At 43.8% G+C, this 15,904-nt stretch overlaps 2 protein-coding genes across 3 annotated transcripts; both read left to right on the top strand.

Annotated features, from left to right (window-relative positions):
• Window positions 1–7,633: 7,633 nt before the first annotated feature.
• LOC107812714 (putative galacturonosyltransferase 3) lies at window positions 7,634–12,289 on the top strand. 2 transcript variants are annotated; one of them, XM_016637869.2, is made up of 9 exons: window positions 7,634–7,862; window positions 8,133–8,182; window positions 8,322–8,382; window positions 8,521–8,559; window positions 8,689–8,826; window positions 8,948–9,085; window positions 9,169–9,503; window positions 9,577–10,522; window positions 11,870–12,289. In XM_016637869.2, exons 1-9 carry the CDS (start codon window positions 7,806–7,808, stop codon window positions 12,143–12,145), a joined length of 2,040 nt encoding a protein of 679 aa, XP_016493355.1. In that variant the 5' UTR covers window positions 7,634–7,805; the 3' UTR covers window positions 12,146–12,289. The 2 variants fall into 2 exon arrangements, with proteins under 2 accessions (XP_016493355.1, XP_016493356.1); XM_016637870.2 differs by lacking the exon at window positions 8,521–8,559 and having other exon boundaries at window positions 7,635–7,862.
• A 491-nt stretch (window positions 12,290–12,780) lies between these two features.
• Window positions 12,781–15,561, top strand: LOC107812712 (pentatricopeptide repeat-containing protein At2g17210-like). Its single transcript, XM_016637866.2, has one exon. It carries the CDS (start codon window positions 13,007–13,009, stop codon window positions 15,218–15,220), a length of 2,214 nt encoding a protein of 737 aa, XP_016493352.1. The 5' UTR covers window positions 12,781–13,006; the 3' UTR covers window positions 15,221–15,561.
• The last annotated feature ends 343 nt before the right edge of the window (window positions 15,562–15,904 follow it).

Below are 15,904 nucleotides of genomic sequence, written 5' to 3'. Positions count from 1 at the left end.
TCCATCTTGATCCGCCCTTCCTCGATGATATGTCCGAGGAAGTCAATTTGTTTCTGAGCAAAGGAGCACTTGGATAGCTTTGCATATAATTCGTGCTCCCGCAATCGGGCTAGGACCTTCCGCAAATGCTCCAGGTGTTCTTCTAGTGTCTGGCTATATACCACAATGTCATCCAAATAAACCACGATGAATTCATCAATGTATTCTGGGAAGACCTGGTTCATCAAGGTGCAAAATGTGGCTGGTGCGTTAGTCAAGCCAAAGGGCATAACCAGGAAGTCGTACGACCCATATCTTGTCACACAGGTCGTCTTGTGCTCATCACCCTCTGCAATCCGAACTTGCCAATAACCTGTCCTCAGGTCTATTTTGGTGAATACCGTCGCACCACCCAGTCTATCAAACAAGTCTGCCATTAGCGAAATAGGGTACTTGTTTTTCACGGTGATTTTGTTTAGAGCCCGGTAATCCACGCAGAGTCGTTAACTACCATCATGTTTCTTTTGGAATAGCACAGGGGACCCGTATGGGGACTTGGAGGGCACGATGATCCCTGTGTCTAGCATTTCCGTCAATTGTCTCTGAAGCTCGGTGAGTTCGGGTTGTGACATTCTGTACGGTACCCGGGCAGGTGGCTTCGCACCCGGCACCAACTCGATCTCATGGTCCACAGTTCGCCTAGGCGGAAGACGCTTTGGCATGTCTTGTGGCATGATGTCTTCAAATTCCAGAAGCAACTCCTTCACGGGTGCAGGAATGGGACCCGAGGAGCGTTCTATATCTTCCATGCAGAGAGTAGCCAGGAACGTGGGTTCATGTCTTTTTACCCCCTTCTTCAACTGCAAGGCCGATATGTTCTCGGCGGCCATCTTCATGGGAATGGACGGAATAATGCAGGGCTTAGCTCCATTTTCTCCCATCATCAGTAGCAAGTCTGCATACGGTGCGGGCATGGTATTGGTCTGTCTCAGGAATTCCAACCCCACTATCAACTCGAAGTCACCTATAATCACCACGCGCAGGTTGAACTTTCCTTCATAAGGGCCAAGTTTCACCGGTACTTCTTTGGCTATTCCACCCACTGGCTGAGGTGGTGAGTTGATAGCCTTGACATGACCTTTCCCCTTTCATACAACTAGGCCAAGGCGCTCCACCTGAGTCAAGGCTAAGTAATTGTGGGTAGCACCCGTGTCTATCATCGCCCGAATGGGCTTGCCATTTACCTTCATATCAACGAACATTAAGGTCCTTTCTTGATGAGGAGGAGTCCTTTCGTTTGCCTTCTTTTTCCCTTTCTTGGCGATTGGACAGGGGTCCTTCTTCTTACGGATACCAGCACTGGTTCTCGCTAGGGGCTCAGAAAAAGAGCCAACAATGGCATTGAATGCACCAACTGGTTCGGTCTGGTCCGCATCATCGGCATCGTCATCGGACCCATCCTCAAAAGCTTGATGGGCGTTCATCTGTGCATGCGGGCATTCATTGTTCCAATGTGGTCCGCCGTAATGACGGCATCCTGAGGGGGGTTTCCTCCCCCGATCATTGTTGTTAGATGCAGCACTAGTACTGCTTGAAGTGGGAGCCTTAGATTTGGGTGCACTCCGGTCTCCACTTCTGCGAGGGCCACCAGTGTTCGGCTGGCCTCCTTTGTATCCTCCTCGGACAGGCTGTTGAGGCCTGTCCTTCCGGGCTTCCACTTGATAATCCCCAAGGCACTCTGCTGCTTGGATTGCCTTAGGTAACGTGTCTACCCTTTGTCTTTGCAACTCCATGCGGGCATAAGGTTTCAACCCTTCCAGGAAGGTGAATAGTTTGTCTTTGTCCCCCATGTCGCGGATGTTCAGCATGAGCGCAGAGAATTCCCGCACGTAATCCCGCACTGATTTGGTCTGGCGGAGCTCCCGTAGCTTTCTCCTAGCATTGTACTCAACATTTTCGGGGAAGAACTGCAGGCGTATGGCTGCCTTCAGTTCTGCCCATGTCTCGAGGGCATCTTCACCAGCCTTGATGACTTCGTATTTCACCCGCCACCAGAGTTTGGCATCACCCTGAAGATACATGGCAGCAGTTGCTACCTTCTTAGCTTCTTCTAGGCTCCCCACGGCATCGAAGTATTGTTCGATGTCAAAGATGAAGTTTTCCACTTCTTTGGCATTCCGAGCTCCACTGTATGGCTTTGGCTCAGGAATTTTCAGTTTTTGGGCCACAGGGGCGCGGTTCACAATACCCCCGATTTGGTTTCCACCTCCTCGAAGCATGCCTTGTAAAGCAGCATTGACAATGTTGAGCTGGCCTGTCAAGTTGTCTATAGTTTGTTGCATGGCAGTCACCCTGTATGCCTCTTGTGCCCTGTTGGCTAAATCCTCGGCGCGCTCCTGTTCGAGGACCTCAAATTTACCAAAAATTTCGGCTGCCTCTGTGGCTGCCGTTTGCCGGTCTCCTTCAGAGTCGCGACTGATGTTTTCTATGTCAACTTCGGCCTGGATCAGTCTGCGGTCCAGGTCGTCTAACCTTTGCACTAGGCTGGTCTTTAGGTCAGGCACCATTTCCACGATGGGCCGTAAGGCGTCAACCGTTCCCTCAAGGGTCGCGATGCGATCCCCATAATTCACCATGGTCAGAAATGGTAGTAATTGCAATGTAATCCCTCGTACTAGTTTAGAAGCATATACATTTCATCTATACTGTTACGCGGCGCCTTCCTGAAGTTCCTTGGAAGGGCGATGTAAGGCTAAGCAACCGATGTCAGTACGGTTGCTGTCCGCCAACTGAGGTCCCCTCCGTACGCTAGACTAGATTGTCAGTGCCGTACGGGAAAACCAATGTCATGAGCAATTGAAAGAGAGCAGAAAAGAGAATTGAGAATGAAAGAAAGCTTGATTGCATTGAATGAAAGCTATTACAGAAAAACAAGACGGTGTCGGGGGGAGAGACACCAGTACAGAGAATTGTTTGCTTGCTTGAAAGTTTTGATTGCTTGGTCCCCCTTAATAATGCTTAAAAAAAATAAACCAAAGTTACATGACTAGACCTATGAAAGCTGGAAAATCACACTTAAAGAAAATGCAGCAAAACTACTCTATATTTACAATGAAAAGGACTTAGTCTTCTACAAAGCAGAAACAAGTCCGTTGGCTGCAACTTTGCCTTTAGCATCAGGGTCTGCGCGCGCGGCATTGTCTACGCGCGCGGCGCTGCTAGCATCTGCCTGTGGCTGGGCGCTGGCGATGGCTATCGGTGGGGCGACAAAGGCACTTGCGCGCTTGTCACTTGGAGCTGCCGAGACCACGGGGCCGACCGTGGCGACGGGCGTTGGGAAGCTGGCCAGGACGCCACGGGGCGCGTCCAAGGGGTCATGGGGCATGGTTGGAAAGCCGCCCATGACATTAAATCATTCAAAGGAGCTTATTGTCACGGGCCCAAATCCTTACGTTGGGTAGCGGCACCTGCTCTTCCGTGCGGCGCCCGCGGCGAGGGCCAGCCTTCTTCCTAATCCCAGGATTCCCAAGCACGATCCTGTGCCTGTTGGTGGGGCTCGACCCAACTTGTGCCACCCATAAGATGCCTAGGCCCTTGGCCCTAGACATGTCATGGCGCTTCATCTTAGGATCACAATCCATGCGTGCCCTGGGGGAATTGGCTTAGGACATGCCTTGTCCTTAGCCCAAGACTGAGCATTGCTCCCGCGTGCACAGCCCAATCCTCAAGCTTGACACTCGCCTAGTGCATCCGCGACTAGCTCGTGCCTCGCCCGAGTAAGGCAACCTTTAGCCCTTGGCCATTGTCATGCGCCTCTTTCGTGCCATGCCCATACATAGCCCTCTTGCAGCACGCTTCCATTCCGAAGTAGTGCAGTGTCGCCCACACCTGCACCTTTAGGCCAACGGACCCTTGCTTGCATGGTTGAACCAAAGCCATGCTCACAAGTCGACACATGATGCCCCTATGACAGGTGCGTCAAGTATCCAATCGGCACGGAGGTCTCGTTCCAACATTCCGTTCCACACATCGAGCCTCCAGCACCACTTTGACGCCCAACGCTGGCCCGAAGGCGTCACGCCGTCCATACGAGTTCCCAAACTCGTGTGGATACCTTTGACACTCCTTTGAGTCATCTAGGTAGGCCCTTGAGGTTGCCCCCAAGGCAGCTCGTTCTATACGGCTCGGTGGCAGCACGTATGGGGGAGGCAGGTCGGAGCTTTCATCACCTATACCCCCCTTATATATGCTTAAAATTAAAAAGCCCAAGTTGCCCGAGTAGACTGCTCTACGTCAGACCATCAGAAGGACCTTTTCTCACCAGTTCTTGGCCGAAATCACAACTCCAAAATGCGAGTTGTGACATCCTCCCACACTCATAATGTCATCGTCCCCGATGACACATCATGGCTTAAGACATCCCGGAGTCTGCCCCCTCAGGTATGCCCATTCAAGCTCCCTTTGTCCTGTGGGTTGGACTTCCTCGAAGTCCTTTCTCAAAAGGAGTCGTGCCCCATGCACTTCTCCCCCAAGTATCTTCCAAGCGTGCCTCTGCACTTCACCTCCATTCGGTGTTCACTTGGAAAGTGCCTCCGCACTTGCACTCTCTGGTGTCTAACTTTGTAATTGACCCACACTAGTCAATCACACCATGACCCTCACGGACTTCATGTCCGTCTGAAGCTTTCCTTCACAGGTTAGCACATCAATGTGCTCTTTTGACGTCGCTCCCGTAGCCTTAAGATGCCCTCTTTGGCATGGCTCCCGTAGCCTTTCGCTCCCGTAGCATTAAGACGCCCTCTTGGCATAGCTTACGTAACATTCCGCTCCCGTAGCTTTCTTTGCCTTCACTACCTTGAAGATGTGTTCGCTTCCAGACCCATGACTTTGCCCATATGCCTCTTGCATAGGCGGGATCCTTCCACACTCAATGTGGAGGATACATCTTAGCTCTGTCGTCCCACTTGGCATTCGGCCAGCTCTTGGGACGACCTTTGGTGAGTACTACATTCCCAAAGTCATAGCATCGCCGCATTTCCGAACAAAGCTCTTTGTTTTCCAGTTGTCACTTCCTCAGCAAGTAGCCAATGCTCCCGGTAGTAGTTCAATACTCGCCCTATAGACAGGCACCCTCTTGGCCCTGCTAGCACGGCTTCCCGGTTCGGTGTGCCTCGCACTTGGACACTCACGGTCCCTGATCATTCGACATACCTCTTTCCAGAATGATGACACCTTCTAACTTGGAAACTCGCCCCATTTCGAAGCTTCGCTATACCCTCGAATCCGTTTCCTCACCTTGGCAATGCCCTCAGGCAACCCAAAGTCTTCTCCCGAAGGAAAGACACTCAACATGATGCGTCGCACGCATCCTTGGCAAGATCTCCGCTATGATCATGCCCAAGTTTATAGTCCATGGCTCCCACTCTTAGCAATATGGTTGCACGACCTGGCAAACATGGATTTCTCTTGGCCATCCGACTCATCGGCATATCACCTCATTCAGTAGCACCTTAGACTTCGAAAGACAATGAAATCACCCATTTCTTTCGTCGACCATCAGTATCGGGTTCTCGATCATTGATGGCATATGAACATCAATCTCTGCTTTGACGTGATCTCGGCACTGACATCCAAAATGCACTCGCCATATCCACCCTTTGACTTGGCGTTGTGCCATGGCATAATATGGCCTTAATCAGCTCTGATACCAAGTGTCACGGGCCCAAATCCTTACGTTGGGTAGCGGCACCTGCTCGCCCGTGCGGCGCCCGCGGCTCCCCTCGCCGCGGGCCAGCCTTCTTCCTAATCCCAGGATTCCCAAGCACGATCCTGTGCCTGTTGGTGGGGCTCGCCCCAACTTGCGCCGCCCGTAAGATGCCTAGGCCCTTGGCCCTAGACATGTCGTGGCGCTTCATCTTAGGATCACAATGCCCTGGGGGAATTGGCTTAGGACGTGCCTTGTCCTTAGCCCAAGACTGAGCATCGCTCCCGCGTGCACAGCCCAATCCTCAAGCTTGATACTCGCCTAGTGCATCCGCGACTAGCTCGTGCCTTGCCCGAGTAAGGCAACCTTTAGCCCTTGGCCAATTGTCATGCGCCTCTTTCGTGCCATGCCCATACATAGCCCTCTTGCAGCACGCTTCCATTCCGAAGTAGTGCAGTGTCGCCCACACCTGCACCTTTAGGCCAACGGACCCTTGCTTGCATGGTTGAACCAAAGCCATGCTCACAAGTCGACACATGATGCTCCTATGACAGGTGCGTCAAGTATCCAATCGGCACGGAGGTCTCGTTCCAATATTCGGCAGCCCGCGGGGCTGGCCGTTCCACACATCGAGCCTCCAGCACCACTTTGATGCCCAACGCTGGCCCAAAGGCGTCACGCCGTCCATACGAGTTCCCAAGCTCGTGTGGATACCTTTGACACTCCTTCGAGTCATCTAGGCAGGCCCTTGAGGTTGCCCCCAAGGCAGCTCGTTCTATACGGCTCGGTGGCAGCACGTATGGGGGAGGCAGGTCGGAGCTTTTATCACCTATACCCCTTATATATGCTTAAAATTAAAAAGCCCGAGTTGCCCGAGTAGACTGCTCTACGTCAGACCATCAGAAGGACCTTTTCTCACCAGTTCTTGGCCGAAATCACAACTCCAAAATGCGAGTTGTGACATTATGATACATACATGGTATTCTGGTTTCATACATACTTCATGTTCATTCTGCAATGAATAGAAGATTTGATATACTGTTTTTGAAAGTCTTTTTTACAATTTCAAGCCCCACACGATGGACCTGAAGCAATGTTATAAGTTAGTAGAAAAGTAAATAAATCAAGGCTACCCAACATTTTGCCTAAAGAATGGGAAAACACAATGTTTTTGCCGGGAATGAAGTGGGACGAACCTAACCTTTGAAATGGAGTAAAACAAGTAAGAAACAAAGGTCGGTTAAAGAAAACTAGACAAATAATGCATTAAAAAGTTTGTTCTCTTTTATATTTTTCAACTTACTACCAGCCAATTCACCAACTTTATCTTATTACGTGATTTACAATGATTATAAGTTTTTTCTTTAGCATTATTTATTTTATGAAAATAAATAGGCATTATCTTAACAATAACATGAGGAGCACTACAATTGCTAAATTTTGAACTAAAATAATACAAAGAGAGGTTTTTCGTTTTTAAATAAGTAGGCATTATCTTAGCAATAACATGAATAGCACTACAAACTATCGAACATTAAACTAAAATGAATTCTCGTATATATATATATATATATATATATATATATATAGAGAGAGAGAGAGAGAGAGAGATATTTTATAATTAATTACACTGAGGACAAGAATCCAATATTGTCCCTGAAAGTGGCAATTTTATTTATTTATGCCAAAATGTAGAAATTTGTTTCCCCCCTTAATAAATAGCCAAAACATTTTTAGTAAATAGTATTACCGCCGTTTCAAATTAGACGAGTACTTTCCTTTTTAGTCCGTTTTAAAATAAATAACTTATTTTTAAATTTAAAAATAATTCAACTTTAAACTGTTTATTTTACCTATTTTACAAGAAAATTTTATAACAAACAAATATCATGCCCACACACTTTTTCCCTTAAACTTGTAATAATACAAGTTTATAATATAATAAATTACTAAGGGAGGAAGTTGTATTGATAATTCAATTCCGTTGAGAGTTATATGTTCATCGGCAGAGCTGAGCTGAGCTAAGGTTGAATGTAAAGAGAATAATACTGTAATTGATTATTGATTTGATCCCCACCCAGTCAGAGCAGAGGCCTCTTCTTTCTTCTTGGGTCGGCCGGCTATGAGGGCTCGTTTTAGAGGATCCTTCCTCTCCCCGACTTTGCTAATCTTCTTCCTGGTAATTCACTTCTTTAGATCTTTCTCTCTGTTGCGCATCTATGTTTCTGTTTCTCCCTGAAATTTATGTTTTCATTTTTCACTCTACTTTAATCGTGTTGATGTGGCCTGGATCTCGTCGAGACTATTTAAAGAGTTTCTATTTTCTTCTCATTTTTAACTTGTTGTGATTCAAATTATACTTGTACGAGTGTATCATAATAATGAGCTTTACCTTAGCTCTCTTTTCTCATTTTGTTATTTTCTTACTCTTCTTATCCTATTTATTCAGGTTATACATGTTGAACCTGCCCGAGAAGAATTCTCAAATGTATCATCACTGTAAGTGCATCATACTTATCTTCATGTTTACTCAATTTTGCTGCTGCAAGTAATGCTACTAGTTTGTTACTAGTACTTCTTATTTACCCGACTTCTATGTTTTACCTTTTCACTTCTCTTCTCTTCCTCCTATTTCCAGTCAGGGAGAGCTAAAAGGTCTTTTCCCCTCATATGATTGTCCACAATGCATTAATAGAAAGGTAATACAATTATTTATTTAGTTTACTTGAAACCCATTATCTATGTCTTTCAAGACTTCTGCCTCTATGAAAAAATTGGCTTCTATTTTTGCATCCCTTTTGCCTGTATATGCTGTAAACTTTGCAATTTCTTGGCAGGAACAAGGTCTAATGACTGCTGCTCGTCCTGATGAGAAAGTAACCAACCTATCTTTTGATTTTAGGATAACAGTCTAATGATGACTAGAGAATTCTTTTCTCCTTTAGATTTATTTACTTTTAATCTTCGTATACCATACCATGATAATCTTTCTGCTCTGTATGCAGAATATTGACATCATTGTAACATACACTGATGCTAATGGTGCTATTAGAACTAGGAGCATAAACTCCAAGGACTTGTCAACTTCATGGGTATGGAGATATCCTAGTGATGAGGATAGTGATCAGAAAAAGAGTTCCAAGGTGTGTGTTTACTTTACTTGCTGATATTAAATGGACACAACATCTTCTCAAAGTGAAGAGGATATAGTAGTTTTTATATTTGTTAATGTAGACTGCAATTCTTTTTACTGCTTGTTCTCAGGAAGTGGAAGGGAAGTTTCAGACAGCGGATAAGTTTGAGGTCAATATTGAGCACTCTAACGTAAATGAAAATCAGTATGGAGTTGTCATGGAGCATAAAAAAGCATCTGAGCTTCATCCAATCAAACTCAAGCGCCAGGTGGCAAATTCTTATATCTCTACATTTGTCATTCATGTTCTTTTTCAGTCATTTGGATTCATAGATACTTCCTGATGCTTCAGAGGCTAAGAAATGAAAGAAGGGACCGACGGACTGCAGAGCTGATCCAACAAGATAAGGAAATTGAAAACCAGATTCAAGATGCTGCTATTCAGCGAGCTAAAGAGCTTGACACAACTAGCAAGGGTAAATACAATATATGGAGGAAAGAATATGAAAATCCCAATTCTGACTCTACCCTTAAACTTATGCGTGACCAAATAATCATGGCAAGAGCTTATGCTACCATTGCAAAAGCTAAGAATGAAGATGCTCTTTATGATTCTTTGATACAACATTCTAGAGTAAATCAGCTTGCAATTGGAGAGGCCACTTCTGATGCTGAACTTCTACCAAGGTTGGTGCTTTCAACTTTTCGTTAATGAAGTTTAGATGTTAGGTTTTGTCTTTAATATTAGGTTTACCTACAGTGCACTTGACAGAGCAAAGGATATGGGCCATGTTCTAGCTGCTGCGAAAGATCAACTATACGATTGCATAACACTAGCAAGGAAACTAAGGGTCATGCTTCAGTCGGCTGAAACTGGTCTAAGTCTGCTGAAGAAAAGGAGTGCATTCTTGATACAGCTGGCTGCTAAAACAGTCCCCAGGCCTTTGCATTGTCTTCCCTTGCTTCTCACGACGGACTACTTCCTACGTGGATATGAAGAGAGAGGATTTCCAAACAAGGAAAAACTTGAAGATCCTTCTCTGTACCATTATGCAATATTTTCTGATAATGTACTAGCCACATCTGTTGTTGTGAACTCTACTACACTGCACGCAAAGGAGCCTGAAAAGCACGTTTTCCATATAGTGACAGATAAATTGAACTTCCTAGCTATGAAAATGTGGTTCCTTGTCAATCCTCCTGCTGGTGCAACAATTCATGTTGAGAATGTGGATGACTTTACATGGCTTAATTCTTCTTACTGCCCTGTACTACGTCAGCTTGAATCTGCTAGAATGATAGAGTATTATTTCAAGGCACATCAGTCAAATTCCCTTACAACTGGCACCGACAATCTCAAATATAGGAACCCAAAGTATTTGTCAATGCTAAATCATCTTAGGTTTTACCTTCCTGAAGTATACCCAAAGCTGGAGAAAATTTTGTTTCTGGATGATGATATTGTAGTTCAAAAGGATCTGACGCCTCTTTGGTCTGTCGACCTACAAGGGATGGTCAATGGTGCCGTGGAGACATGCAAAGAAAGCTTCCATAGATTTGATAAATATCTTAACTTCTCGAACCCGAAGATATCTGAAAATTTTGATCCAAATGCTTGTGGCTGGGCATTTGGCATGAATATCTTTGATTTGAAGGAGTGGAGGAGGCGCAACATTACAGGAATATATCATCATTGGCAGGAAATGGTAAGTTAATATTATATATTCTTTGTTGGTGCTTCTAGACACAATGAGCTGAGTTTTTTGATATTATCATCATGAATGTTTTACATGAGGAAATGATCTTCTTTGACCCGCTACAATTTGAATAGAAGAAAATGATCCTACAAAGATCTAATGTGTTTTTTTTATACCGGTATTGTGTGTTATATTTCAGCGATCTCCTTTTAACCTCAAAAGAAAAGAAAAAAAAGAGCTAATGGATCATTCGTGATGGGCCAATAGACCGATCTCTCCCAATTTCATATAGGTTTTGTGAGTTTAATAGCTCCTGCTGCCTGGAGGTGGCTCTAAAGGCTAGGCAGTCATCACATTGATCTCCATCTTAGTTTCAAGTTTATATGATTGTATTTGAAAACCAAGACATAGTGCAATACACTAGATACTATAACTTTAAAGATGCTTCTGCTGCTGCTTTGGATGGTCAAATGAGGTGAAACTCCGTGAAAGTGCTGCAGCTCAAAAAACCATACTGATTAAATTACTATTGAAAATCAATGTATTTAGTGAGGATGAAAAACAAAGAATTAAGTAGAATATAGTCGGAAGACTGATGGGATTGAAACCTTCAATTATTGCTGAAAGCTCCTTTGTTTGCTTGAGGGTAGATAGATGTTATTGTGTCAAAAGACTCAAAACTAAACTGCCATAATTTGTCAGGAAATATACACCCCCCCCCCCCCGGGGCTGTATTGGGGGTCTCAGACATGGCTCTTAAAGTGTGTTCTGCAGTGGAGATAGAATTTGACTTTTTTGCAAATTCGGGCTTTGTTTAGACTTAAGAATAATAGTGGGTGCCTTCTTTAGGTTTTGAGTAGAAGTGATGAAATTCTACATTCATGATAAGGGCTCATTTTGTCGCCCAAACCATGTAGCTTGTCTACTTATCACCTATTTACCTAATTTTGTGATCTCTATTTCTAGTTTTGTAAAACATAGAATTGTAACAGTCGTATTAGGGTGCGGCCCTTGTTATCCCCAGCACCCCCTAACTCCATAAAAAGGAAGAAACATACCTTATCTATGATTGCTCATTTTCCTTTGAGCTTTATAGCACAATCTCTTAGAAAAATGAATTGTTGCCTACTAGTCGGCTTTTTTGCAAACTCTTGTTATGATCCACCATGTTTATAGAAACCTTGCTCTTAGAATCTACCTATGTATGGAATGCTAGTTTTTCTCTTGCAAAGAGTCGTAATGCACTTGATGTTCAAGAGCAATTCCGTTAGAGAAGAAAATTCACAGTTCCTATTCATTTTGTTAATTTCTTCATCCTTGTGTAGCCTTTCAGCTGACTATGATTTTCCATTGCAGAATGAGGATAGAACACTTTGGAAACTTGGGACCTTACCCCCGGGGCTGATAACTTTTTATAACTTGACTTATCCTTTGGACCGGAGCTGGCATGTCTTGGGTCTTGGTTATGATCCTGCCCTAAACAAAACAGCAATAGAAAATGGGGCGGTTGTTCATTACAATGGAAATTACAAACCATGGTTGGATCTTGCAATTGCTAAGTACAAATCTTATTGGTCTAGATATGTAATGTTCAATAATTCATACCTTCAACTTTGCAACATCAGCGAGTAGTAAATTCATGTTTTCTCAAGGTAGTTTTGCTCGTAATCAATTTCTTTCTCACAATTGTTATAGGAAAACAGGGAAAAGGTTTTATTTTTGTCACTCTTGAAATTTTCCTGTAGCAATAAAATTTGGGAGAGCATGGGCAAGCGACAGAGTACCCTAATGATGTTGTATAGCTGCAGATGGGCGTATTTGTTTTTTCTGCAGCTAACTTGAGAAGGATCACGGCATATGATTGTCTGTCTGTTAGACTCTGTTTAGTTGTTAATGTTAACAATCAGAACTAACTTGTAGATCCTTTGTGTTTACCGTCTTTTAGCACTTCACATACAGACATTCCAAGTCCAATGCTAAAAGCAAACCTTCAAAGTTGTATGAAAAATGATCCACCTTTCTGATAAAGTGTATCATCCCTCAGGTAGGGGCGGGGCTAAAGTATTAGATATGGGTACAGGCGAATCCAGTAATTGAATTAATTAGAAAGTTCATTAAATATGTGTAAATATGTAATTGTGAAATTAGTAACTAAAACGAGCTATGAGTTCAATGATAAGTTGAGAACCTCATGTGTAAATGTAGCGGCTAGGGGGAGAACTGAGAAGGTATAATCGGATCGTGAAAGGACACTTGACATTGCGCTATTTCATACTAAAAAGGGAGTTCTTTTAATTTGTGTCACGTTGAAATGCCGACCTCCTGAATAACAGTAAGAGCTAATCACAGTATAATCTCTAAAATTGAGCTGTGGACTTGCTTCCGTATAACTGGAGAAGAAGGTACGGTGTGGTACAGAGTATAGTGAGTTATGGTCATTGGATTTAGAGTTGGAAGGGAGTACCCTGAAATAAAAAAAACCCTGTCGTCTAAATGCGTGTTCCTTTCTCGTCGCCTGCTTGGAACTGTAACTGGTGTTCTAGGTTGAAAGAATTACTGTATCATGGCAAATCCCAAGACGTTCTTTTCCACTACCGTGAATTGAAGAAGAGCGGACTTGAGTTGACAGACCATTCGGTTTTCGCCGTCCTTCTCAAAGCATGCTTAAACCTCTCACCCGCACATGGCAATTCTATCCATGGCTCTCTGATTAAGCAGGGATTCCTAGCTTTCACTTCCCTCGGTAATTCTATGATGGACTTCTATGCTAAATCTGGAGATTTGGGTTCTGCACTTCTTGTTTTTAACTGCATGCCCAACAAAGATTCAGTTTCGTGGAATGTAATCGTTCACGGACACTTAGAGCGAGCTGCTGCTGCTTCTTCTGGACGAGGATTGTGGTTCTTTACTCAGGCTTGGGCTGCAGGTTTTGAACCCAACATCTCCACCTTAGTGCTTGTCATTCAGACTTGTCGGAATCTTAAAGCTTTTGAGGTTGGACAGATGATTCATGGTTCTATCATTCGTGCTGGATATTCAAGTATAACTTCTGTCCAAAACTCGCTCCTCAATTTTTATGCTGAATTAGGAATGCAGCTTGCGCATAACCTTTTCGATGAAATGACTGACAGAGACGTTATTTCTTGGAGTGTCATGGTTGCTGGCTATGCCCAAAGCGAGGAAGCAACTGTTGCTCTCGGGTTCTTTAAACGGATGATTGATTTTGGGATAACGCTAGACGGACAATCAGTGGTAAGTGTACTCAAAGCCTGCAGCAAATTGATGGCCATTAGAATGGGAGAGTCAATTCATGGATTTGTTATCTCTAGAGGTCTGGGTTATGATTTGTTTGTACAGAACTCCCTGATCGACTTGTATTCTAAATGCAACGATGTTAATTCTTCATTGAGAGTTTTCCGCGAAACTCCCGAAAAGAATGTCGTATCCTGGAACTCTTTGTTGTCAGGACTTGTGCAAAATGAGAAGCATTCTGAGGCTCTAATTTTATTTGATTCGATGAGGAAGGCTGGAGTTGATTCTGATGAGGTGACTCTGGTCAATCTACTGCAGTTATGTAAGTCCTTCCTTGACCCTTACCAGTGCAAGTTGATACATTCCAGAGTACTCCGACGAGGTTTTGAGTTGAATGAGTTGGTTACAAACTCTTTGATCGATGCATATGCAAGTTGCAATCTCATAAATTATGCATGGAGTCAATTTAGTATTATGAAAACGCAAGATGCAGTAACTTGGAGCACCATGATTGCTGGATTCACACACTGTGGCATGCCTGACGAAGCCATTGCTGTTTTCCGAGAGATGAACCACACTACTGAACGGCCCAATGCCATTACCATGCTACATCTTCTTGAAGCTTGCTCTCTTTCTGCAGACCTGAAAAGATCAAGGTGGGCTCATGGCATTGCTATTCGAAGAGGGTTGACATCTGATGTACTAGTGGGAACTGCGATCTTAGATATGTATTCGAAATGTGGTTCTGTTGAATTGTCGAGAAAAGTGTTTGAACGGATTCCACACAAGAATGTCGTTACCTGGAGTGCCATTATCACAGCATATGGTATGAATGGCCTCCCAAATGAAGCTCTAGCCCTACTTGCTGAGATGAAAATGAGTGGTCTGAGGCCGAATCAAGTAACAGCACTGTCTCTTTTGTCCGCTTGTAGTCATGGGGGACTGGTAGAAGAAGGGCTATCTCTTTTTGAGGAGTTGATTTGGGATCATGAGGTTGAACCAAGCTTAGAACATTACTCTTGCCTTGTAGATTTGTTAGCTCGGGCTGGAAAGGTTGATAGTGCAATGAATTTGATAGGAAGGCTACGTGGAGGAGTAAAGCCTAGTGCAAGTGCATGGGGGGCGCTCTTGAGTGCCTGTAGGAACTATGAGAACTATGAGTTTGGTGCCAATGCCCTCCCTCAAGTACTTGAACTCGAGCCGTCAAGCTCAGCTGGCTATCTTCTTGCATCAAACATGTATGCATCAGGTCATTCGTGGGGTGATGCCAGCAAAATGAGAATGCTGTCTAAGGAGAGAGGTGTCAAGGTTACAGCTGGCTATAGCTTAGTGTATGTGAATGCTAAGGCATGCAAGTTTCTTGCAGGAGATAACCACCATTCTTTGTCTGGTGAATTGCAGTTCGCCATTCAGCAACTGCACTCGTGTATGAAAATGGACATCACTTGCAGGTAGGGCTCTTTTGTGTTCTATGAAAACCGGCACTTTTCCACAACTAAAGAGCTGTCGTTCTTTTGCTGCAAGGAAACCGAAAAATTAGGGGGCCAAAACTCTGAATTGTTGGATGTCGGGGGTGGAAGCTTGTTGGCGGTTTTCTGCTTCTGATGCCTACCTATAAATTTTAGGAAATTTTATAGCAAAGGTATACACCCTATTTATTATAAACCAAAATCATTTTAAAATATTATTTTCTATAGCTACCTTTTATATTTTATAGCAAAATAAGTATTTATGGTATATAATATCATTGAAGCATGAAATATGTTATTTATGTTTTTCCTCTCTCTTTCTTTCAGTTAACACACGATTCTCTCTTAGAATTTTTCTTCTTTCTCTCTCTCTTCGAGCAAATTAGGCCGAATCATAAATACACGAAAGAGAAACAAATCATGAAAGAAAACCTAAAAAACTCAAAATCAGAAATATGAAAGTAAACTGATAATCAAAAAAGGAAGCGGAAATACCTTGGGCGACGACGAGATTAAAGAGAAAGAGGGATTCTTAGCGCGGTAAGTAAAAGAGAAAAGAGGAAGAAGCGGTCAAATTGGAAGCATTGTAAATTGTAATGGAAGAGGTAGTGAATCGATACAAGGAGTCTTGGCCGGAAAACGTCATCTCCGACGAACTTTCTTCTCTTCT

This window comes from Nicotiana tabacum, chromosome 19, assembly GCF_000715075.1.
Source record: "Nicotiana tabacum cultivar K326 chromosome 19, ASM71507v2, whole genome shotgun sequence".
Lineage (NCBI taxonomy): Eukaryota > Viridiplantae > Streptophyta > Magnoliopsida > Solanales > Solanaceae > Nicotiana > Nicotiana tabacum.
Note: the sequence above shows the minus strand (reverse complement) of the source record. Positions and strands in the feature narration are given on the sequence as shown.